Source organism: Ornithorhynchus anatinus, chromosome 18, assembly GCF_004115215.2.
Source record: "Ornithorhynchus anatinus isolate Pmale09 chromosome 18, mOrnAna1.pri.v4, whole genome shotgun sequence".
NCBI classification, from domain to species: Eukaryota; Metazoa; Chordata; class Mammalia; order Monotremata; family Ornithorhynchidae; genus Ornithorhynchus; species Ornithorhynchus anatinus.
Genome location: NC_041745.1, coordinates 36,964,272 through 36,989,599, shown reverse-complemented (window position 1 = coordinate 36,989,599; position 25,328 = coordinate 36,964,272). Strand labels below are relative to the sequence as shown.

Genomic DNA, 25,328 nt, shown 5'->3' with positions numbered 1-25,328 from the left:
ACTTTACCCAAACTAAATTACTAAATTACACACATAAGAAATGTGTTCCGCTAAGTGCCCTCCTTTCAGAGGATCTCAAATTTACAACAACAGGAAGGGAAAAATACTATGCTTTAAGAAACGTTTCCTTTTTTTTTTTTTACACTAATGACAGATGTAACAAATTTTCTAATTATTTGGTCTCATTTTGCTATAATCTGGGGCGGCGGGGGGGGGGGGGGGGGGGGGGTTGTTCAAGGGTTTGCTTCTCTAGGTTAACTTACTGCTTGGCAGACGCTTGCATTTCTGGTCTGAGTTATGCCCCCTACAAACACCACACACGTCAGGAAAACATGAAAGCACAGGTTTACTAGCATGTGCCAGCTTTTCAGGCTGATCCTGATTAGACTGTTTAAAAAAAAAATACAAGGGTCAATTTTATAATCATATTCTAACATACTGAAAATATATGCAGCTTAACAAAAACAACAGTAAAGTTGTCATAGTCTTATAGCAACATTTCCAAATATTTTAGAAGTAAAAGAACAATCTACCAATTTGAAATAAAATGATAGCATGCTATAAAACAAGTTGGATGAGTAAATTCTACGTATTTTAGCTCAAAAGCATTCCATAAATATCATTATATACAGGACAAAGAGAACAAAACATTACAGAATCACTACACCAACCATATAACATTTGAACCAGTAGAGAAGTAATACGTATAATTATTACTGTTGAAAATTTCACTTTTAGGCGAGGTTGAACACAAAGAGAATGTCTGTTCAGTTGTCCAAGCAAACCAGATTTTTTTAAAAAATCTACTTTCCAGTCAATCCCAGCTTTACAGAAAAGGCAATTACTTCGTTAATTGATGAAATCTACAGTTTTCCACCTCAATTCTGGAGAAATCAAGCCATGGAATGCACCAGGTCTCGGATTTGCTCACAAATACGTTTCTCCCCTATACTCAGACGCACGGCAGAATAATGGTTCCTTACCTCCAGATCACAACATTTATACAGTTCGCAAGACCCCGGTCAAAACACCCCCCCATTAAATCATATCATACAGTTCTGTATTACTCGTATTTCATACCTGTGATGGTATATGTAACTGACAATGATTACTAAGAGGCATAAGAGAAGAACTATAGCAGTGGCATAAATAACAGGATGCAACAGCTCCGCTGACTGGGTGTAAAATTCAGATCCTGTCAAATCCTGACAGGGACAAAAAAAAAGAAAAAAGAAATGGCATCAGACTGGCAGATTTTCCTCCAGAATCATAGTAATAGGTTGATATTGCCATGTAATAGCTTTAATTCCTGTGTCTTTCCGCTTTAGCCGTCAGCCTCTTCTACCCATCCATGCAATACTACAATTCCTCTCAATGTGCTGGGGAGGCACAAAGAGGCAGGCAGGAAGTGATGGATTAGATCGCAAATTCAACAAGAGCGGGAATTGTGTCTTCAACTACATGTATAACTCTGCAGTAATTACACATAGCACTGTTGACCAACTGCCCCAAACCATCCCAATACAGACAGTGAGAGGAACCTAACACGGACTGAGTGAATAAAAGCACCCGATAACCCCGATTACAGCCACGTAAAGAGGACCTCTGAAAATGGTTTAAATAGCCACCGAAATGTACAAGATACGTTTCTGGAACTCTGATTCCAAGGGATTTATTCTTGACACTATACAAAGTGTTTGCCAAGCTTTGGTAAACTTTTTGTGCAGAACAGTCAGATAAAAAGAAATCTTCAACAGGTATTTAATAGAAAGCGAGTGACATGGAGGACAGAAAAAGGGTGCGGGGGAGGGAGAGAGAAAGAAAAAGACAGCAAAAGCAAATTTATTCCTGGTTCTTCCCATTTAGAAAGGGGAAGAAGGGGCGCTGGGGTTACAAAACATGATGTCTGCTATGTCCCCTACAGTGTTTTCTCCTTAATATACCATCCCTTCTCAGGACCTATTTAATAAAATGCTTTACTATACCATTAAAAACCCCAGTTTAATCATTAACAAAAGGAAATTAAGGACAGTCAAGTTAATTCTGCACCAACAAAATTCACCCTGCATCCTGTGGTTTCCTTTTCCAACACTGATGTTAATGAAATATTCCAATGAGTTGTATATAATTCTCCCACCTCCCTTTATAGCATGGAGTTGATTTATTCGGGTAATGGAAATCAAAGTATCTGAAGAGGGAAATGGGCTGAAAGAATAGCATGAGAAAGGATACATACGTGACAGAACAGAGCCATTAAGAGTAAAACAAGAAGTGATACAAAATAAAGGACTCCACAATGTGAGAATAACCACGGGAACTTATTAAAATTGTTGCAAAACACTGCTTAATTCAAGAACACTATTACCAAGATGTTAAAATTCATTTTGAAGGAAAAATCCAACGAATCCACCAGGTGTGTGAAATTTAGATCTTGCCAAAGCTAATATTTTCCAATATAATTAGATTAAAAAAACAATGAGACTATTGAGTCCATTTAAATTTCTGTAGTGCATCTGATACTGTGCCATATAAACTTAAAATGATCAGGTAAATACCTGCCAAAACTAGATGAAAGAAGCACTGGTATGGGTTAGAAATTGGCTGATGAACAGAAAACAGAAGGTAATCATTAAGGTGAGATTTCAAGGGGAGAACTATTGTCAAGTGGACTCCCTTAGGGGTCAAAATGAAACCTATATTTAACATTTTCATTACCTAAATAAGGGTAGAAACGCAACATCAAAACACTGATTTATAGACGACAATGCCACCAGAACAGAAGCGTACATTCAAGAAGAAAAAGAGTTTCATAATTGACCTGAAGAGATGAGATGCTGATTTTAGAAGGCTAAGAGATTCAGGTACTAAAGGTGAGAAAAATGGCACCCACAATATTGAGGCTTAAGTGAAAAGTCAGTTTTGGAGAAACTTGTTGAGAGAAAAGCTGAAAGAAGAGTAAGGGAAATATAGTCTTTTGATTCTCCTCTCCATCTATAGGAAAGAAGCAAAATAATAATGATTTTGGTATTTGTTAAGCACTTACTGTGTGCCAGGCACCAAACTAAGCACTTTGGTGGATACAAGCAAATCGGGTTGGACACGGTCCCTGGCCAACCTGGGGCTCATAGTCTTCATCCCCATATTACAAATGAGGAAACTGAGGCCCCGAGAAGTGAAGTGACTTGACAAAGTCATAGAGGAGGCCAGTGGCAGAGTCAGAATTAGAACCCAGGTCTTCGGACTCCCAGGCCCAAACTATCCAATAGGCCATGCTGCTTCTTGGAGAATTAAGCTTAAGTAATCATACAAAATGCAAGTATTTCAAATAGATGGTATTTTCCCAATCCTTAAAAAAAAGGGAACCATTATAATATATGAGGGATGCTTTTAATCCCAATTTGCGTGTCACAATCGGCAGGCATTAAATACTGCTTTATCCACAACAACAGTAGTAGCAAAACATTATGTGGAGATAATTATCTAAATTCCTTGGCTCTGGAAATTGGAAGAAATCCAGTCAAAATAATCCTCCTACAATACTTTCTATTAATCAGAAAAAGAAAGCATAATCATAAACACAACTATACATAATAGTAACACATAAAAAGGTAAAGCAACACATTTGGGTCAATTTATTTTTTTTTTCCTCTTTTCCAACCCCGGAGTTCATATCTTTCTTCTACGCATAATTGAGGAGCAGGAGGGACCATATATTGTTGGCTCTTCATGAGAAGTACAAATTTCAAGCAAGGTGAGGCTGAAGCTCATTTCCCTGCTGCAATTTCACAAAAGAAAAGCTAAAAAACTGTTTAAGGCCAGAATGGGCCCTCTGGTTTCTCAGATTTTTTAGAAAACCACCTATATGTCTTCATCAACAGGGTGGTTTAATTGTATGTTTGAAAATTACTGTTATCACCATTACAAGTGTAACAATGTACCATTTACTATAAGCACTTTAATAGTCCTGTCTTAAAACTGCGAATTACACTCGTTATAAAACAAAACCAAATTATGAGATTTAAAACATATTACATCTCCGATTCTTAAAATAAAATGCCAAGTAACTTCTATAAAGCTACAAAATAGCCGATATTTCAGATTTTCCAATTTTAGTTATTGTTAAAGTAGCATTTTCCAGTTACAAAAGTTAAGTTTATCTGAAGTATTACGGTTCATAATTTTTTAGAGCATTCTCTGTACCCTAGACCTATGCCTTTCACTTTCTCTCCTCCGGGTGGCACAATTATATTTAAGAAAGATGTTCAGAAATTCGTTCTTGCAAACAAATATTAGTCAATGCATTTCAGCCTAAACGACAATCTATTACATCTAAGGGAAAGATTAAATGTAAATGCAAAGGATCAGAGACTAGCATTTTCCATTTCAGAAAGGGATTATGCTGATTAAAACACCTTAAACAATACCTCCGTTCCAAAGGAGAAACATTTTTAGTCTAAATCTAATTTAAAAGTTGACTTGGTGCAGTACACTGTCAATAGTACTGAAATTTTTAAGAGTTTTTCATCTGAATTCAATCACTTTCCCTTCAACTATTTATTGTGTAAATGATAAATATGAAACACTGCACTGTGCTGTCCATTTCCCTATTTGCTCTTTGAAGATGTGTAATCCTAAGCATTTCATAGTCAATTCATCCATTCAATAGTATTTACTGAGCGCTCACTGTGTGCAGAGCACTTTACTAAGCACTTGGAAGGTACAATTCAGCAACAGAGACAATCCCTGACCTCATCGGGCTCACAGCCTAGAGTCATATACTTTCATTCAATCGTATTTATTTTCTAAATAAACCAGTTGTCATCTGATAATTAAGAAAACAAACTGCCAATCAAGAGCTACTAAAATATTATGCTATGTTCCACTAATGAATATTCCTTCAGCTCCTGCTAGGGGACGGGCTATTAGGAATTATGGAGAATGCAACCTTGGGCGGCAATAGGATATTTATTGCACCGTTCCAATGCTAGAATGCAAACTCCTGGTGGGCAGGGATTGTGTCTTCTTACTCTTTGGAATGCCCTCAAGCGCTTCGTACAGTGCTCTACACAGGGTGGGCACTCAAATACTACTGACTGATTCCAGCGATGCTCCCAATGCCCAGTGATAAGAGCCCGGGCTTGGGAGTCAGAGATCATGGGTTCGAATCCCGGCTCTGCCACTTGTCAGCTGTGTGACTGTGGGCAAGTCACTTAACTTCTCTGTGCCTCAGTGACCTCATCTGTAAAATGGGGATGAAGACTGTGAGCCTCAGGTGGGACAACCTGATTACCCTGTATCTACCCCAGCGCTTAGAACAGTGCTCTGCACATAGTAAGCGCTTAACAAATACCAACATTACTATTATTAATTACCCTTCGTGCAAATTTCAAAGTTTGGCCGCATACACTTAATTTACGAACGAAGTACCAGCACCTACACCTCCCCCAAATGAAAGTTTCAGAAAAAAACAAAAAGTGAGGACAAGGAGTGGTGACCCAAACCCCAACTCACTATCCATTTCTTCTGCACAATCTCCTCTAAGCATTAAAAGTTGCATCAGCAGAGCTCGACGATTCTGGAGGTTCGAGGGGAAAATCACATCAGTATTTTAAAATGTCAAGTGACTTCTTGGTGAGCACGGAAGCACGTCGTTTAAAAAAACTTAATTCATTATCTTTTATATTTTCCTTTATAGCAATAAGGATACCTTCATTCAACGATTTCAAAGCACGCAACCTTACCAACACTTTTAAGAAATGCAAGCTTTGCTATAGCGAAAAGGGGCTGAAGAAACAATAATGCCCCAACACAAAACACAGGGAGTTGCTAGTTCTAGGAGAGCTTTTGGTAATGCTAAATCTATCTCCCACATGAGGACTTGGCCACTATTTCCTTTCCTTACGTTCTACTCGAAGGAGAAAACATGTCCGTGCATATCAAACGTAAATAGTTACTTTGCTCCAAATATTAATTGAGGGGCTCCAGGCAACGGAGAACAACCGACAATAAGCTTAGATCTACCGACAATAAAACTGAACAGACAGGCTCAACTGTTGCCTCAAAGCTCAGTGCCTGTTGCTGCCTCGAGCTCTTGAATAGAAATAATCAGTTGAGTCCAACGTTCAAAAAGGAGACGAGCAATTAGTACAACCTCTCATTTATGTTAGTACTGAGAATTTTGACTTTTTTTTTTTTTTTAACCCCATTCAGATGTCCAGAAGACCACTTGTTCTGCTGAAAATATAAAATACTCCTAAACCCAGTGTGGCTACCATTTAAGAACATAAGCGCCCTTAACTCTTATGAAAGGAAAACAATCCAAGAGACCTCTTTACTCCTATAAGTATTCAAGCCCCAATTTCACTAATTTCCATTTTTAAAAACCCAAGCGTTTTAGATAAATGTCACCTGAATATTAAATTAATAGAAACTTAATGGCTACTTACCATTAAGACCGCATAATTACTCAGAGCGTAGCACTGAATTGTAGTAATATTTTCATCTGAAGAAACAATATGGCATCCATCTGACTTCCATCCTCCTTGTCCATTCAACAGATCAAAATCCCACTGGGCCGCAACGGCATCTGAACCATGGGCGATGCGACGTAAGGTGACATTGACAGGAATGTGGTGAGCTACCACACTCACGCCATCTATTTAAAAGAATATGGCATAAAACTTTGAGAAGATCGATACGTATCTGAATTCTACCTACAGGCAGTGTTAATGGCCAAACAGAATCTGATTGTTAGCTAGGTACCTACTCCATCTCCTTTCCTAACCCCTTGAAAGGGTTGTCTTTACCCCCTGACATCACTTTATAATATTGAGAATAATAACAGTACTCGTAAAGCGCTTACTGTGTGTCAAGCACTGTTCTAAGTGCTCCGGTGGACGTATGCTGACAGGTTGGACCCAGTCGCTGTCGCACATGAGGCTCACAGTCTAACGGGGAGGGAGTGTGATTTAATCCCCATTTTACAGATAACAGGAAAAGAGAAGTTGCGTGACTTGCTCGCAGTCCCACAGCAGACACGTGGCAGAGCTGGGATTAGAATCCAGGCCCGTGCTTGTTCCATTAAGTCAAGCTGCTTCCCATTCACCATCTCTCTTCTTGACCAACTACGGTCAGGTTTTTGGTCTCTCTTCAGTCAACCAAGACCGCATCCCTGAAGTCACCAAGACCTCAATTAATGAACTGCATTTACAGAGCACTGTATGCGGAGCACTGTACCAAGACCTTGGGAGAGTACAATATAAGAGAACTAGGAGATCTTAAAATCTAGAATGGGAGACAGATATTAATATCTGAGAAGCAGAGTGGAGTAGTGGATAGAGCACGGGGCTGGGAGTCAGAAGGCCACGGGTTCTAATCCCAGCTCCGCCACTTCTCTGCTGCGTGAGCTTGGGCAAGTCTCTTCGTCTCTCTGGGCCTCAGTTCCCTCATTTGTAAAATGGGCATTGAGACTGTGAGCCCCAAGTGGGACAGGGACTGTGCCCAATCTGATTTGCTTGTATTCACTTTAGCATTAGTATAGTGGCTGGTACGTAGTAAGTGCTTAACAGATACCACAATTATGATTATTATTATTGATAGTATTATAAATTACAGATATGTACAGAAATGCTGAGGGTGGAGTCAATAAAGGGTGCAAATCCAAGTGCAAGGATGATGCAGAAGGGAGTGGGAGAAGAGGAAAAAGAGGCTCAGTCCGGGAAGGACGCTTCGAGGAGATGCTTCAAAAAAGGTTTTGAAGGTGGGGAGAGTAATTGTCCGTTGGATATGAAGGAGAGGGAGCTCCCGGCCAGAGACAGGATGTGGACAAGGGATCGGCGACGAGACAGAGATCGAGGTACAGTAAGTATCTTGGCATCAGAGGAGTCAAATATGCGGACAGGGTTGTAGAAGGAAATTGGAGAGGTAAAGAAGAGGGGGCATGGTGATTAATTGCTTTAAAGCCTACATAAGCTGCTTCTGTTTGATGTGGAGGTGGGCGGACAATCACCGGAGGTTCTTGAGGAGTAGGGAAAGATGAAATGAATGGTTTTGTAGAAAAATGACCCAGGCAGCAAAGTGAAATATCGACAGAGTAGGGGGAGAGAGAGGAGGCCCTCTCATTTGACCTTTTGGCCTCCTTCAACACTAACCACCTTTTCTCTGGACCACTAACAGATCTTGATTTTGTCAACAATATTGTCCCTGGTTCTTTTCTTACCTCGCCAACCTCTCTTTCCCTATTGGTTTCACTGGCTACCCCTCTACCACCTCTCCTCCCCCAAATTTAAGGATCCCACAAGGCTCCAATCTAGTTCTCCTATTTTTGTCATTCTCCATGCAATCTCTTGGGAATTTATCTCATGGCTTCAGCTACCGTCTCTATAGACGACTCCCAAAATCTACCCGGTATGCCCTGGTCTTTCCCACACTATTCAGTCACATTTCTCCTGTTGTTACCGGGAATCTCCAGTTGAATCTTCACTGGCTACTCAAAACCCGTGCCCCGAAGTGAACTGTTTATCTTCCGTGCTAGTCCTCCTTCAGTTCTCTCCCCTCTATGCGACGGCTCTCTTTGCCCACTTCTCCCTAGTTCATACTCTTTGCTCCTCCCTAAAATCACCACCTCTGATCCCTTGTTTACACTGATCCCTCAGACTGGAACCTCTCTTCCCCTCCCCCAAACCCAAAGCATCCCTCACCTTCAAAGCTCTCCTAAAATCTCACATTTCCAATAAACCTCCTTTGATAAATCCCAACACCTCAAATTGTACCAATCCAATGGCTACCTTTACCACTTATGCATTTATTTATGCCCATCTTCAACACTTGTGTATATTCAGTTATTTATTCTTGCTCCTCCATTTGTAAATATTTGTTTGTCTCTTCTTTGAATGTAAATTCCTGTGGGCAGCCTCTGGGTCTTATGCTTTGGTTGCATTTTCCCAAGCACTTAGTTTAGAGCACTAAACTCTGAGGAAGCAGGCTATACTACTAAAAATGATAACCAGATGTTATTAGGAACGTACAATTTGAATTACCAGAAAAAACAATTTGCCACAAACCTAATTTGGTGAGAATCACAGGTGTAACTACCGTACGTCGTTTCCCATCATCAGCCAGATTTGTTGAGTTTCCTGTTGCTGGAAAAAGCTTTCCATTGCGGAATGCAATGAGCTGAAGCTTGAAAACAGACTCATCGGCTTGTCTGATTTCCCTTTTCTGCCTTTGCGAGAAAAGGGAAGGAGGAAGCTGAATAGAAGCCTCAACAATAGTGTTCTTTAAAAAAAAAAAAAGTTTAAAAGGTTATTAGCTTCCCAGAAACACACTATACAAAGTTCTTCCTTACAGAGACTTACAAACATTTTTAATAGAAAATTCTTTATACTGAGAATAAAAGCACATCAGACATCAGTGTTTTTTGTGGTTAACATTGTATTGGTTTGTTAAAATTACAATGAATACCTTGAGGCAGGATAGGTCAGAAGAGGATACTCTATAAAGTGCTTTATAATGAGAAAAACAAACTTTGCATCAAAGTGGCAAGCAGCTAACACAATCTTTGAACACCAGAAGATTCATTTTTCCAAGGTAGCTTCTTGCATTTTTGGCACTATGATAAAATCAGCCTGTTTCCAGCGATCTCCGTGCAAAGACTGCCTGGGACAGGCAAAGCCAAACTTGAAAATTCAAGTTACCGACATAATTACAATAAATCCTTAGATGGAGCTGACTGATAAATGTCAAAGATAAGCTTTCATGCTTACAAACTATTTCTTTCATACTGGAAGTAGTCGGTTTTATCACTGGAAAAAAATATGAAAAACAGAAATAAGCCATCAATGAATGATTTTTCAAGTTTTTGAAATAGTAATTCTAATTTGGGTGTTCTTTAAAGATAGCCAGTTGCTTAAGGCAGAGGTTCTTTACACAGTCAACTTTCTGTAAGATCTATCTGCCAGACTTTGGGAATTGTCCAACACATAGTGAATGTTCCATTCAACGGGAGTGACTGGATTTGGAGAAAAATTACAGTGGCATAAATATGAATTTAAAATAGGGCAAAGCTAGCAACAAAGACAGGACCTTCTATAAAACAGACTTTAAGCACTTCTTCCCCCAACTAAGTCATTAGGTATAGGGGCCTGAGATCCTTTATTTTTAGGGCAAGTGCCAATTATGCGTTCATGGATAATGAACACTGGCTTATATTAGAAGAGAAATCTACTTCAATAAAAATGCAAGATGGCAATAGGCTGGATCTTCTGATACTCTGTACAAGTAGACCTCGTATTTTAACGCTGAGATACGACAGATGGCATGTGTGACTTTCCGGGATTTATACCGTTTGGACTGATCAATGTATTGGTTTGGACTTTACAATGCTAGGCCTGCAAGCCCAGCTACTTAACCCTGTATTCCCCAGTTCCTGATCTATGGCATAGTAAAGTGCTCTGCACATAGTAAGCGCTCAGTAAATATCACTGATCAATTGAATGCTTGATAGTTTTCTTGCACGGCCGGTCCTTCCTGGTCTCACCACCTCTTGCTCCCCAAATCGTCATGCAATGCCCATTCAGTGTACGCTCTTCTCATTTATCTGGTGGGTGCCACAGCTCCCACCCACTGCCGCCCCTCACATTCGCAGCCCTCACCCTCCGGCGGCACAAAGCCAGGGGCCTGGGCCAAGATCGAGGTGCTAAGATGGCTAAAATCCACCCTTTCCTCTCTGTGCAAACCACCTCGATGATCCAAGCACTCATCCTATCCCTCCTAACTACTGCATCTGCCTCCTCGCTGACCTCCCGGCCTCCGTCTCTCCCCAGTCCAATCCACACTTCACTCCGCTGCACAAATCATTTATTAACAAAAGCATCCAGTTCGCGTCTACCGACTCCTCGAGAACCTCGGGCGGCTGTCCATCCGCCTCTGTGTCAAACTCGCCACTGGCTTTAAAGCACTCAGTCTGCTCGCCCCGATTTAACTCACCTCACTAATCTCCTACTACAGCCCAGCCGGCACACACCCTCCCCTACTGCCAGTTTACTCACTGTGCCCTTATCTCGTCTATCTCACCACCGACCCCTTTACCACATCATCCCCCTAGCCTGGAACTCCCTCCCCCTCCATATATGCCAGACCATCACTCTTTTTTCACTTTCAAAGCATCACTAAGGGCACATCAACTCCAAGAGGCTTTCCCCAATTAAGTCCTCTTTTCCCCAGCTTGTTTTCCCTCCTGCTTCAGCTATGCATTTCAATGTGTGACCTATGGACACTTGATATTCACCCCACCGCCAACCCCACAGCACTTACGTACATATCTTTAGGCTATAGATTGTAATTATTTATTCATATTAATGTTGGTCTCCCCCTCTAGACTCTAAGCTCGCTATGGGCAGGGGGCATGTCTGCTAATCCTGCTGTCCTGTACTCTCCCAAGCGCTTAATACAGTGCTCTGTACATAGTAAGCACTCATATAATAAATATGATTGATTGCAGGAAAGAGGTGGGGAAAGACAGGATGTAATGGAGGAGGGAACATTTATCTTGGGCCTTTTCCCCACATCCCTACCCTCTCCTCAGCCTAGGCTCAATTCCCCAGTGTGAACACCTCAGGAAGAATGGAGAATGCAGGTTAGGGAGGGGCATAGCGTTGACAGGAGCAGTGGAATATACCTGAAAAATAAACAGTTCAAAGAACTGAAACATAATGGAAAGGAGAGCACAAGGGGGGGGGAGGAAGGAGAGACAGAGAAAGGTCAGAGGTTTGGGTGATGAGAGTGCAAGATTTGCCACACTTCCTTGTCAGGTCAGATCTTTATGTGCTGTATTTTTTTATTTCATTTATTTCAATATCACTGCTATTTTTAAATATATTATTGTAGCTGCTAATGTTCATCTATAATTAAGTACACAATTAGGGGGAATTCTTTAGTATAAAATAAGGAATCTGATCTCGGCTCAGGAGCCGCCCTCAACTTTTCACATCGCCCTTATGAGATAATGATTTCAAAATTACAGGGTTTCAACTTTTGATATAGCTTTTAGTAACCAATTCTTAACTCTACAGACTGCCTGCACAATTTGGTTTCTTTAAATTAACGGAGCTTAATAAACATCACTTTGTAGTGCTCGTTAATAGACTCAGAGAAGTGAGGTTGTTCAAATAAAGCGAAGGAGAGCAGAGTTCGTCCCTCATGTTCTACCTGTGAAGAAAACTAACAATTCCATCACTACAGATCTGACTATCGGTGCTTCAAAGAAGCAGGTGAAATCTGAAAGCAATTTTCTTACGTTAGTTTCTAAGTTTGATAGCTCAACAAAATTTTACTGGAACACCGGCTCTGCTGTTTTCACAGGTCATTTCCCAGAGTAGATCTGTGTGTGTTTTCTCGTACATATTTTGTTCTCCTTGTGGTGTCTGACAAAGATATTCATGTGCATATATTGGCTTGGTGTTAAACTTTACACCCTGACTCAATTTATGCTATATTTCTTTAGTTTCTTGCTTACTGTGTATCTTTGAGTTTTTACACAGAAATATGGACACAATTTCTTCCCGAGAAGAGTCTTAAATGAGTAAAAACTATCGTCAATTATACCTTTAGTGCCAGGCTTGAAAATGTATTTGAAACATTGCACTTAAAGCTCAGCTGTTTATCCAGGTTTCCATCTGGATCTCTTCTCCCATAGTCTGTAAGTCCTGTACGGTCTGATGTGGCCACTTTCTGAAATACGGTGCACGTCATTCCATTGAAGCCTGTAGCCTTGATTACATAAGCTTCCAGTGCAATATTTGGTGAATACTTCAAAAGTAAATAAAATATGAATTAGCTATGCATTTCCTCACCTCCTAACAGAAAAAAATATCAAAAATTTATACAAGCAGAGGTGTCAGCTTGTCCTATGACCTTTACGGTGGAATGCCTCCACAGTATTAACTGTTGACATATTTTACTCTGGAGGAACTAAAATTAGATTATTTTCCCTTACTACTACCAGCCAGACCAGGGCAAGACAAAAATAGCTTCATAAAATGAAATCTTTCTAAGTAGAAAATGAGAACAAATGCCACCATGTTATGAGCCATTTGGAAGGGTACTTATTTGCTTTGAGGGACTCTTTCAGGGAACTCTTAAAACTTTACACTTACAGTTGAATACACATGTGCACCATTTGCCAATCGGTACGTAGCGATCCGCTGTAAACACTGTACGATTCTAGTGCAAGCTTTAGCTTCTCTCTGTGCCAGCCACAAAACGCGTTCATCGGCCAACATGATGTTACTCGCAATATCAACCATCACATCGCCAAGCTAAATGGAAAACCAAAAAAATTAGCGTTTAAAACCCACACATGCCTTGTGGGATGGGGGAAAAAAACAGTCTAGGTAGAGGTATGGAGATTATCCTTTACAGTAATTTTTTGGTGTATCAAAAAATACATGCTACTTATGGAGCTGAAAGATAATTACAGTTCATGCTACACAGTGCAAATCTATTGCCATTACAAAAACATGTCTCATCTTGTGACCCACAATAAAAATCCAGATTATACTGAAACATTTCCATGACCCAAACATAAATTTTCGAGGTCATATCCATAAGCCAAGTGGCACATTTCTGTGCATAAAATTAAAGAAAAGTGACGATTCAGAATAGTTTATTAAAATTGACCTTTGGGAATCATCAGATATTAAGTTTATTCGCTTCAACTGTAAAGGGACTCTACACTCCCCCCCTCCATGTCTTTTAAATCTATTCCCCTTTCATGTAAACTTATTCTTGTTTAACCTATATTAGAAAAAATAGCAATGCACAATAAATTTAAAAATATGTATCCAATATTGGAAGAGCTCAATTAACCAATGATTCTTATTGAGCGCTTAGTATGCTGAGCCCTGTCCCCAGAACTTAGAAAAGTAAATGTAATCTCTACCAGGGGTTTTTAACAAAGCCAAAAATATCAGATGCCTGTTTCTTAACCTTGTGGAGGATAGACTGCAGTACAACGTAAAAGTATAAATGAGTTGCAATTTCTCTCAGAATCTTACTCTTATCTTGAAAAGGGGTCACGTCTTGCTTTTGAAGGAATCAAAAGAGTGCTACTAAAGAGCAAAGATTGTAAAACCGCCGCTCAGGCCAAACCACCTGAGCCAAAAAAGTCAAGGCGACTGGGGCGAGCATCATTTTGACAGACTTAGCTCTTTTGTTTCACCTTTCCCTGGCCCTTCCTTTTCCCTCACATATCTCTGCTGACTGCCAAGCATCTAGTCATGGGAAAGAAGGGGAGAGAAGTGTTTCGAGACTCCATCCTCCCCCACCTAGCACATTCGTTGTTATAGGAAAGTGGCTGCAAAAATCATGGCTGGTACAGGGGTGGAAATGGATTCGTCCCCACCATCTGGTAACCCAATAGAGACTCCTCTGGAGATTTTGGGACCTGTCAATGAGGTGTGGATGTTCCAAAACATAGCTGCTGTGGGGGCAAAAAAAAAAAAAAAAAAATCAATCCCACAATTGAAATCTATATCTCATGGAAGTTTCCAGTCATTCCTTTCACCCTCTGGCTGCCGGACTGGAGACAACGGCACAAAGTATTCCATTTGAATGAGCATGGCAGACTACTTCTGGCCCAGAAGTCAGACTGGCGAAGCCATCTGAAAAAACAACTCATTAAGAGTTACCTCTTTTGACTTCTCCTCTTTAGTAAATCTTCCAAATTTTTCGATCATTTCAGCCACAAATAAAATATCCATCTTGTCAGAGAAATTAGCCGCTTCCACCGTATAAGCCAAAAGCTGCCGAGCTGTTGCCACAGCATTAGTCAGATTGAGGGGCATCTGAGTTAAAAAGAAAAAGCATTGAATTGCTTAGCAAACCGGCGTAATAATTTTTTTTCTTAAAAAGCACTTCCTGCTTCTGCCATTTTCCAAAACGAGATTTTATCAAATATAAGCCAGCTTGTATTCTGAATCCTGTAATTTTCTATTTATGGCCTAAATAAAATCACCTCAAGCCTCTGGAAAATGGTATGCATGTATTTCACTGACGGTAAATATTATGAAAAACGCACAGGAAATATTTTGTAATTAAAAAACACCCATGTGTCAAAAACCACCCCAAATGAGTTAGTGCTGAGGAAAGCTAGTTAGAGAAACCTTGATTTCACAATAGGAAATGTTCGGGTTATAAATATGACAAAGATCGAGGCAGAAACAAAGGGATTGTAGTTTAGAAACATTTTTTTTTTACTTTAACTTTAGAATGAATAAAAATTGAGATATAAATCTAAAAGTCTATACACTTTTTAAAGTGACCGAGCAATAGTTACTAAACGTGTATGTATGCCAACTCTTTGGTTTGGAACATCGTATGATGAATAAACATGTCTTTCAATACCTGTGTGATTACGCAAGAGAAATCTTTTAACTATAATGATACACTGATGCATCAGAATTTTCTCATCAGCCTGTACTCAACTTCAGGTACGTAACACTAAAAACCCACTGCCTCTTCCAACTACTTCCCCATTTACTTCCCCATGAGAAGCAGCGTGGCTCAGTGGACAGAGCCCGGACTTGGGAGTCAGAGGTCATGGGTTCGAATCCCGGTTCCGCCACTTGTCTGCTGTGTGACTGTGGGCAAGTCACTTAACTTCTCAGTTACTTCATCTGTAAAATGGGCATTAACTAAGAGCCTCACGTGGGACAACCTGATTACCCTGTATCTACCCCAGCGCTTAGAACAATGCTCTGCACCTAGTAAGAACTTAACAAATACCAACATTTATTTATGGCAATTCTTTTTAGCAAGCTATATCAGTTGTTTACAGTTCCTGTTCACTGACTGGCATTCAACTTTCAAGCCCCAGAAATATAAGCTTCAAAGGCCTCTCTCAACGGGCACCTCCCTTTTCCATCGGAATCACCCTAAATTTGCTTTCTGCTTCAACAAAGTGAGCTTACCTTGCGACCCCAAATAGAACTCATCATCTCCCATCACAGAATCAGTGCTTATGTCATTTCCTTTGCCCGACGCGTCTCCCCTAAACTCTTCGGGACATCAATTCCTTCCTCTGTTTCAGATTCCTAACTCTCGGAGAAATTTCCCCTCCTACCTCCAATGACCAACTCCTTTAACACTTGTATACATACAAAGCTGTGGTTGGGTAGGCATGTGTTAGTAGAGTTCCTCAAGCCTGGAAAATTTTCGTCCAATATGAAAAGCACAGAGGAGCAGTGTGACATAATGGATACAGGCCGGGGCCTGGGAATCAGAGGACCTGGGTTCTAATTCCGGTTCCGTCACTTGCATGCTGTGTTTACCATGGACAAGTCACTTATTTCTCCATGTCTCCATTCCCTCATCTGTAAAACAGGGATTCAATACTTGTTCTCCTTCCCACTTAGACCGCGAGCCCCACGGGGGGCAGGGACTGTGTCCAATCAACTTGTATTGTATCAGTGCCAGCATGTAGTAAGCACTTAATGCCACCAATTATTATCATTATTAGTTTAGTGAAGAAAAGGGATCAAGTTGCCAGTAGGTGATGCAAGTACCGTCTACATTTACTGCCATTTCATAAACAAACACAAAATTAAATGTTCTCAATTTATGAAACGACAACGTAGAGTGCATTGTAAGTGCTGGGAATCTGCTTTAGATAAAAGAATTTCTGGTGGTGGAGTTTTACGCTGGCATAGCGATCCACAAAGATTCTGTAAAACTTTAGATTAAATCGCTACATTTCTCCTTCCGAGTCTGAGCCTTCCAACGACACGATACTATCGTTTCCTTCCAGGAGGATTTTTCCTAAACGAGGTAATGTTAACACTGAGAGAACCCACTAAGTCCCACCTGCCTTTCTCAGCACCGGTATAGATATAAAACGGATGCTACCGTGAAACCCAGCTCTGATTTGCCAACTTGATTTTTCCAGCAGTGGGTTTGCATGCGCATGCTCCATTTTCTGTTTATCAAATCGATTAACTAGTTTTCCACAGCTGCGATTAACAGGATCTGATACTACAAGCCGGCACTCGCTGCTACGGGCACTGGGATATACCGAGTCTCTCTGGGGCTTCATTAATTATTCAGCAGCCACCCCCAGCCTCACCAAGTCGACTTCGCAGCGGGTGGGTTAAGCTGTCCCAAGTGGGGGGTTGCCCGCTGGGGCTACGCCACCCACAGTGAAAGCTTCTGGACGGAGAATCATTTAGGAGATCCATCGAAAATACTTATTGAGTGCTTACTGTGTGCGGAACACTGCACTAAGCGTTTGGCAGAGAACGACTGAACAGAGTTGGCAGACATGCTTCCAGGAGCATACGGTCTAGAAGGGAGACAGATATTAATACAAATGAATTATGGATAGGTATGGGAGTGCTTTAAATGGTACAGATCCAAGCGCAAAAGTGATGCGAAAGGAAGAGGGTCTGAGTGCAGGGCTAGGATTCGGTCCCCAAACCCTCCTAACTGGATCAGTGCTAATCCGTTCACGTCAGATCATTTTTCTACAGAAATGTTTAGTCCACGTTTCCCCGCTCCTCAACAATCTCTGGCGGTTGTCCACTGTACCCGACGACCATCGGCTTTAAAGCACTCGGTCATATTGCCCCCTCCTACCTTTCCCCGCTGATTTCCTACCGCAACCCAGCCCACTCGCCTCACTCCTTTAATGCCAACCTACTCACTGTGTACATCGATCTTGTCTATCTCGCCGCCGCTTCTTCACCCACATCGTGCCTCTGGCCTGGAACTCCCTTCCCCTTCATATCCTACAGACAACCACTCTCCCCACCTTCAAAGCTTTATTGAAAGCACATCTCCTCCAAGAGGTCTTCTCTAAGCCCTCGTTCCCTCCCTTCTGAATCACCTCTGCACTTAGATTTGCTCCCTTTATTCACCTTACCCTCAGCTCCACAGCACTTCCGTACGTATCTGTAATTTATTTAATGTCTGCCTCTCTCTCTAGACTGTGGGAACAGGGAATATCTCTACAAACTCCATTGCACTGTACTCTCCCAAGTGCTCAGTACAGTGTTCCGCATACAGTAAAGTGTTCAATTGACTGATTAAAGAAGGAAAAAGCTACCGTCAATTCATTACCATTATACAGGGAATCGATGGTATTCATTGAGCACGGTATGCAGAACATTGTACCAAGTGTCCGGGAGAGCAGAATGCAATTGGGAACTAATTTTAACTGGAGAAAGTAAAAATTAAGTTCCCTGTGTAATAAATAACCGCTGATAGTTACAGAGCAGCTCGACGCAGTCCGAGTGCCAAACAACGCAATAATTGTGACTAGAAAGCTGGATTCCCAAATAAGGACAATTGCTTTGCAGGTGAATGTAGCAGGAGGAAGACCTGGGGAGACTGTGAACCCATTGCTGGGAAGGGATTTTTTCTATGTGTGGCTGAATTGTCCTTTCCAAGCTTAGTACAGTGCACACAGTGAACGCTCAATAAATACGACTAAATGAATGAAACACTCAAGTAGAAAGAGACCCTGACAAACTGCTACAAAAGATAATTTAATTAAACTGTTTTATCAGAGACTTGTTTCACACACGAGTGACAGAAGAAAAGATGGATAAATTCAATAAACAATGGAGTGATGTATATATTGGATTTTGTTCAGCACTTCTCAAATCTTCCCAAAGTCATTTAACAAGTAATAATCGCATTCTACCTTCACAAAACTTTGCGAGGTAGGGAGAAGGGGAGATGAGGAACGTTAGGCCCTGGGAGCTTAAATAACTTTCTCAAAGTCAAAGGCCAGAGGCAGAACCTGGACTAGAACCCAGATCTCCTGACACAGAGACCCATACACTAAAAAATGAAACTACATTGCATAGGCATAGTCTCTTCTTCAAAACACATTAGACACATTAAAAAGATTAGGAAGTGTATGTACAAGAGCTAAAGACATAATGAAAATGATGTATGAAGCAAAACGAAGGTCAATAGGCTAGATAGCTCACTAATGGCCGATAAAATGGACCTAATGGAGCGGACCAAGAAGCAGCAAGCAACCATGCAGCACGCTGAGAAACCCAGAGCCAGTGGCAGAAGTTTTTGTTCCATGACAGATGAATGCAAAATGGAATTTTGTTATCAACTTGACGACCTGGACAACCGATAAAAGAAAAGATGTCCCCACATCCAACACTAAACAGAAAAGAAACCTGGGACTACAAATTTCTGGGCTGAATTTCAGAAGTGGTTAGTGATCGCTATCCGGCAAGGAAAATCCATTACAAGGTAGAATAGAGCAACAAGGATCTTTATAGGATTTGGCACAAACAAAATATTCTGAAACAATGAGAAAGAGACATTTTATAACTGTACAGTCCACAGCGCTATTGTCTCATTCATGACATTACCCGCTGTCCACCTGGTCATCGAGCTTAACCACACAGCCCAAATGATAGAAATGTATTGGACGAACCCAACACCTGAGACGCATCGTCTTTACTACAGGCATTACTGCTGTTTATCATATGACAGACATTTTAAAAGTTAAATAATGCAGAGCAGTGGTGTACGGTTGAAGAATTGCCATCGAAACCATCATTTTTTAAAACTTATTTTGAACAAAAATGGAGAAATGCCATCACCTGATTAAACATATACAAAACTCGAGTGACATCATTGGCATACTGGCACCGAGAATAGTCTTCTTCTGCCCAAAAGCCCCCTCTGTCGCATCTACGCCAAGCTCTCCTTTCGTCCTGTGGGTTTCCAGGATATATACCACTGCCGGGAGTGTTCCGAGTACACAATAGGTATGCGGTAATGCCTGCCAATGTTCTAGGCCACCTACAGAGTAGAAGGCAATATTTATTATTTTTAAAATTTACATAACAAGTGTGAAAACTGGGAAAAATGAAGGATGAGCAAACAACAATACAGGAGATGTTTCAGAAATGAACAGAATTATGAAACGTTTGCCACGGCTACCTTTCCAGAAAAATGCTGTACATATTTAAATTTATCTATTCCTAATTTTAATCTCACCCCAAATCAACAGGATTTCTAAGTGCCTCGGGCCAAGGGCTAACAAAATTCCAGGTAAAACCATAAATTAAAAAAAAAAAATTGGAGGGAAAAAAAAACCAACTACAAATGTATGTTTTTTCCCAAGCAAACTGCCAAAGGGTGGGGTATGATTAGATAGTAATCCCGTTGTTGGGCAGGGATTGTCTCTATTTGTTGCCTAATTGTACATTCCAAGCACTTAGTACAGTGCTCTGCACATAGTAAACGCTCAATAAATACGATTGAATGAATGAGTGAATGTAACTTACTTCCAGAATCACAATTACACAATTGCCTTGGCATTTTGGAGAAGTGATAAAGTTTCTACACATTTAAGTGAAAAACAGAACATCTTGATTTGGCAGTGAAGCATCATCACTGGAATTGAGAATACATTAAACAAAAAAACAACACTACAGTCAATCCAATAAACTCTAACTCAGAGTTGACACAACATATCGATTTAAGATCATGTAAAATGTACTGTTTTTACTCTGACGTCTACCCAGTAGTCGTTACCCTAAGGTATCACTTTCCCCGTCCTTAAAATAAGCCTGGATATATGATTATTCCCCAAATCCTAGCTATGCGACCTGCACTACAAATTCCACCACTGACTCACAGTAAAATATGCAATCCCTAAAATATGATTTGGATTATTAGATTCTTCAGTATTAAACAGGCAGTTTAGTCCGTTAGAAACATCCCATTTTATTGGCATCATTTTAGCACCCTTTAACAAGAAGCAATGCTAATCCATGGGGAAGTCCATCAATGGTACCTGTTGCGTGTTTATCGTGTGCAGAGGACTATACTAAGTGTTTGGGAGAACACAATAAAAGGTGTGGTAGATATTACTCCTGCTCACAGACTAGAGGGGAATATATATTACAATATAATACAGATATAAGGGAAATGGCAGAGTACAAGAATGTGTATCAAAAGGCATAAAAGGTACAGATCCAACTCCATGGGCGATTCAGAAGGGAAGGCAAATAAGGGAAAGGAGGGCTCAATCAGGAAAGGCCCCCTCAGAGAAAATATAATTTTTAGTAAGGTTTTGAAGAGGGGAGAGAGCGGCGGTCTCTCAGAGGACACGGGCAAAAAGTTGGTGGTGAGACAGACAAGACAGAGGTACAGTGAGCAACAGGTTGGTATACGGGGGCCAAGTGTGTGGGCTGGATAGTAGTAGACGATCAGAGAGGTAAAGGAGCAGGGGAAGAGTTGACCGAATGCCTTGAAGCCAAGGGCGGATCATTTTTTAAAATGCTAATTGTTATGTGCTCACCAGGTGCCATATCAGACACCCGCTCATCGGGTTGGACTCGGTCTATATTCCACATGAGAATCACAGTATTAGTCCCCATTTTTACAGAAGGGGTAACTGAGGCCCAGAGAGGTGAACTGCCTTACGCAAGGTCACACAGCAGTCAAGTGGGGGAGCTGGGATTAGAGCCCAAGTCCTTCTGCCCTCCAAGCCCATGCTCTACCCACCAGGATACGCTGCTTCTCTTTCAGTCTGATGCAGAGACAGATGAGCAACCATTGAAGGTTGAGTAGTGAGATTCAGATTGAACCTTTTTTAGAAAAATGACTGACAGCAGAGTGTCGTAGGGCTTGGGGGCGGAGGGGACAGACAGAAGAAAGGCGGTCAAAGAAAAGACTCGATGCAGTATTCAAGGCGAGATACGATAGGCATTCGGCAAGGTAGTAGTTTCGACAGGGAGGAATGCTACAAATGTTGTGAAAGTGGAACCGATAGGATTTGATGACGGACTGAATACGAGGACTGAATGAGAGAGATAAGTTGAGGATGTTGCCAAGGTTATGGACTTGTGGGAGAGTGATGGGAAAGACAAGACTTGGATAGGAAGATGAGGAATTCTATTTTGGACACGTTAAGTTTGAGGTGTCGAAAGGACATTCAAGTAGAGAGGTACTGATGGCGGCAGGAAGGCCGGAGCGAGACTTCGAAAGTGGAGAGGTCAGGCCAGGGGAAGCAGATTTAGCAGTTGAAGCTATGGGAGCAAATGAGTTCTCCAAGTTAGTGAGTGTATCTGGAGAGTAGAAGGGGACCCAGGACTGAGCCATGAGGGACTTTCACGGTTAGCGCGTCGGAGGCAGAGGAGGAACCAGTGAATCACTAAAGAGGAGCGGCCAGAGAGACAGGAGGAGAACCAGGAGGACCGTGGTAGGCAGTGTTTTCGGGTGAAGGGGGTAGTCTACAGTGTCAAAGGTAGCTGAGAGGTAAGAGTCTCGAAATAAGTGGAGTAGGAGGAAGGAAGAAACAAAAACAGTAAAGAAACAAGGGAGGAAAGGAGAGGTGAAGGAAGAGAAGGCTAAGAAAGGGTACTTTGGACTGCTTTTCTCCTTTCTGTTGCATTCTCCAAAGTGGTGCAGACATTAGGCACTCAAGGAATTACAGTGCCCTCCTCTCAGACCTCTTCCTCCTTCCCCTCACACATCTCAGGGAAGCCATAAAGAAACTCCATCAGGAGCCTAGTTCTGACCACTGCTTCTTCCGACTTGGGCACCTACTTGGGTGGCACGTTTCAGAGAAGCTCCCCAGCACGAATCTGTGCGCCTGGCCCTAACCTGCCAAGGACCATTCACCATCGCTGCTTTTAAAATCATTTTTTATTCCCTCAAGACCGGGTGAGTGGGGAGGGGAGGAACTAAGGTAATTTTTTGAGCAACCATCGCCGGGAAGAACACTCCTCTATTCCCTAAGATAGTTACTGAATTCTCCCAAATATGCAAAACCCAGTAGGTGCTCAATAAATACCATCCCTGATGAGGACATACGACACATAGAGAAGGCCCTGAACTCCACATGGTTAGTGTCTGATGAGGAACTTGAACAGGGTCTACAAGAACAGACTCACAGAAACACAAATACCAGGTGTTCAGTTCCCGTTTTTCAACTTCCCAACTGCTAAGGGGATTAGTGGAGTGATTATAACCGCTGGGAAAGTTTCAAGGAGGTGAGCTTTGAATAGTATTTATTCTCCATGAATGGATGTAACAGAATTTAGAAAAGCAGGGGAAGGAGAGGTCAGATGTGGATTATGCTGAGTTGTTTGTATAGCTTTAGGAGTAGGTCAGCATAGTGGCAAGTTGAGAAGGCAGGGTGTTTGGGGGAAGAAAAGGCATTTGATGAAGTCTTGAAGCCCAAGACTGATAATTTTAATTTCATTTGAGCAGAAATGGAAAGCCTCTACAGAATTTTGGGAAGTGATATGATCTCTGCTTTAGATAGGATCATGTTTAGCTTGGAGTGGAGTCAGGCCATCAGAGTAGAGATGCCCTGCAGACAGCAAGCTATATGGAACAGGAACTACTGTCAGAAGGCGGGGATGGGAGAGAGGCAGATTTCAAAGCCTTGTTTATATACATGTTAATTGCAACCAGAAGGGGATGAACTCCCAAAGTAAGTATAGTTGGAGAAAGGTGAACCCCAGCCAACCGGCTAGTGAAAACCTCTCATGAGGTACACGTAAGATAGCTCTACAGTGAAGCATTTCAGTGTACCTGAAGGCTTTTTTTTTTTTAGTAATAAACTTTCATTTGGCTCGTCAGTGTATCGGGCTCATGGAGGACTGAGGGTTTTCATCATGCGAAAGAACCATATGCACCTTGGCTGGAGCAGAACGAATGGTTTCCCGCTGTCAGTTTTGTCTTCTTTAGTTTGGTATTCTACGAATACTAATGGAATAGATTTAAAAACCTGAATCCAGTGAAATGAAGTTAACTGCTGGGGGTGTGCCATGCTACCGTAGAACCTGGGAGACAAGTTGGTGCCAGGCTCCCAGAGGCAATCAGGGCCACAATGTAGTTCCATCTGCTAGGTTCAGTTAATCGTTTCCAAAAACTACAAATGGGTGAGCCCTACCCTAACCGTATCCCCTAGGGCAGGAGTCAACCCTGGAGAATACTTGTATAGTATTAAATTGATTCCTCACGCTCTCTAAATTTTTCCAATCCTCAAACACAATTTTTTCTTCTTAGCTGAGATACAGTGACTGTCTTTTTAAAAATGCATAGAAGTCGCGTGGAATTTTCTGATGTTCTACTAGAGTATAAAGATTCCACAGTATTCTACCTTTAAATCTACAAGGAATTAATATTCCCATGTCCACTTGGCCGTTTTCAACAATAACCATCACTGAATTGCAGTCAACATCGCTCCAGTATAGACCCGGGGCAAACAAAGAAGGAAGAACCAATCATTTAGTCTTAATGTTTTGAATGGCACTGACCTGAAATCGCCTTTATTGTTTACCACCCGTTCTGGAGGGCAGTACTGGGCAGAGCTTTCTAATACCACGATATCAACAGTTCTTGTATTGTTCCCACGCTTGGTCTGCACATGACACCCCCAGTTTCCAGTGGATCCAGCTTGAATATTGGAGATCGTTAGGGCACTACACAGACAAAAGAAAAGGCATAAAAGGTCTTCAGTGAATGAAAAAGTAACAGCAAACAATCGCTAGGCTCCCAGATGTCAATGGAGTCAGATCTGTGTGTGTGATTAAACTGGTAGGGCTGAGAGAACACAACGTGCTGAAGATCCTCAAGGTAAAAATAGTCTCTATGCTAGAACTACTGATTTAGTCTCAAATTGCTTGGGATACTCCAATTAAAATATGCTACAGATAACAAGGTTTTATGTTTTACTTTTACATACTATGACCTCTATATACCATAGAAAAAGTTCTGAAAGCATACAAAACATATGAGAGAAAATGATATGAGAATAGCCATTCTTCACAGATGTAGCTGCGTGGCCTAGTGGATAGAGCACGGGCCTGGGAGTCGGAAGGTCCTGGGTTCTAATCCTGGCTCCACCTTGGGCGAGTCACTTTTCTGTGACTCAGTTACCTCATCTGTAAAATAATAATAATAATGTTGGTATTTGTTAAGCGCTTACTATGTGCAGAGCACTGTTCTAAGCGCTGGGGTAGATACAGGATGATCAGGTTGTCCCACCTGAGACTCACAATCTTAATCCCCATTTGACAGAGGAGGGAACTGAGGCACAGAGAAGTGAAGTGACTTGCCCACAGTCACACAGCTGACAAGTGGTAGAGCTGGGATTCGAACCCATGACCTCTGACTCCCAAGCGCAGGCTCTTTCCACTGAGCCACACCGAAAATGAGGACTAAGACTGTGAGCCCCATGTGGTAAAGGGACTGCGCCCAACCCAATTACCATATATCTACCCCAGCGCTTAGTACCGTGTCTGACGCACAGTGAGAGCTTAATTACCACAGTTATTATT

The 25,328-nt window shown here is 41.5% G+C and overlaps 1 protein-coding gene across 1 annotated transcript in view; it reads right to left on the bottom strand.

Annotated features, from left to right (window-relative positions):
- Positions 1 to 25,328, bottom strand: part of ADGRA3 (adhesion G protein-coupled receptor A3) — a gene marked incomplete at its 5' end in the record, with an annotated part of 77,755 nt that overhangs the window by 7,051 nt on the left and 45,376 nt on the right. The window contains 9 exons of the mRNA XM_029083349.1: positions 264 to 387; positions 1,081 to 1,205; positions 6,447 to 6,655; positions 9,063 to 9,276; positions 12,604 to 12,807; positions 13,155 to 13,316; positions 14,688 to 14,843; positions 19,626 to 19,827; positions 24,306 to 24,470. Of these exons, the coding sequence (XP_028939182.1) occupies positions 264 to 387; positions 1,081 to 1,205; positions 6,447 to 6,655; positions 9,063 to 9,276; positions 12,604 to 12,807; positions 13,155 to 13,316; positions 14,688 to 14,843; positions 19,626 to 19,827; positions 24,306 to 24,470 (1,561 nt within the window). The remainder of the gene's footprint in view (positions 1 to 263; positions 388 to 1,080; positions 1,206 to 6,446; positions 6,656 to 9,062; positions 9,277 to 12,603; positions 12,808 to 13,154; positions 13,317 to 14,687; positions 14,844 to 19,625; positions 19,828 to 24,305; positions 24,471 to 25,328) is intronic.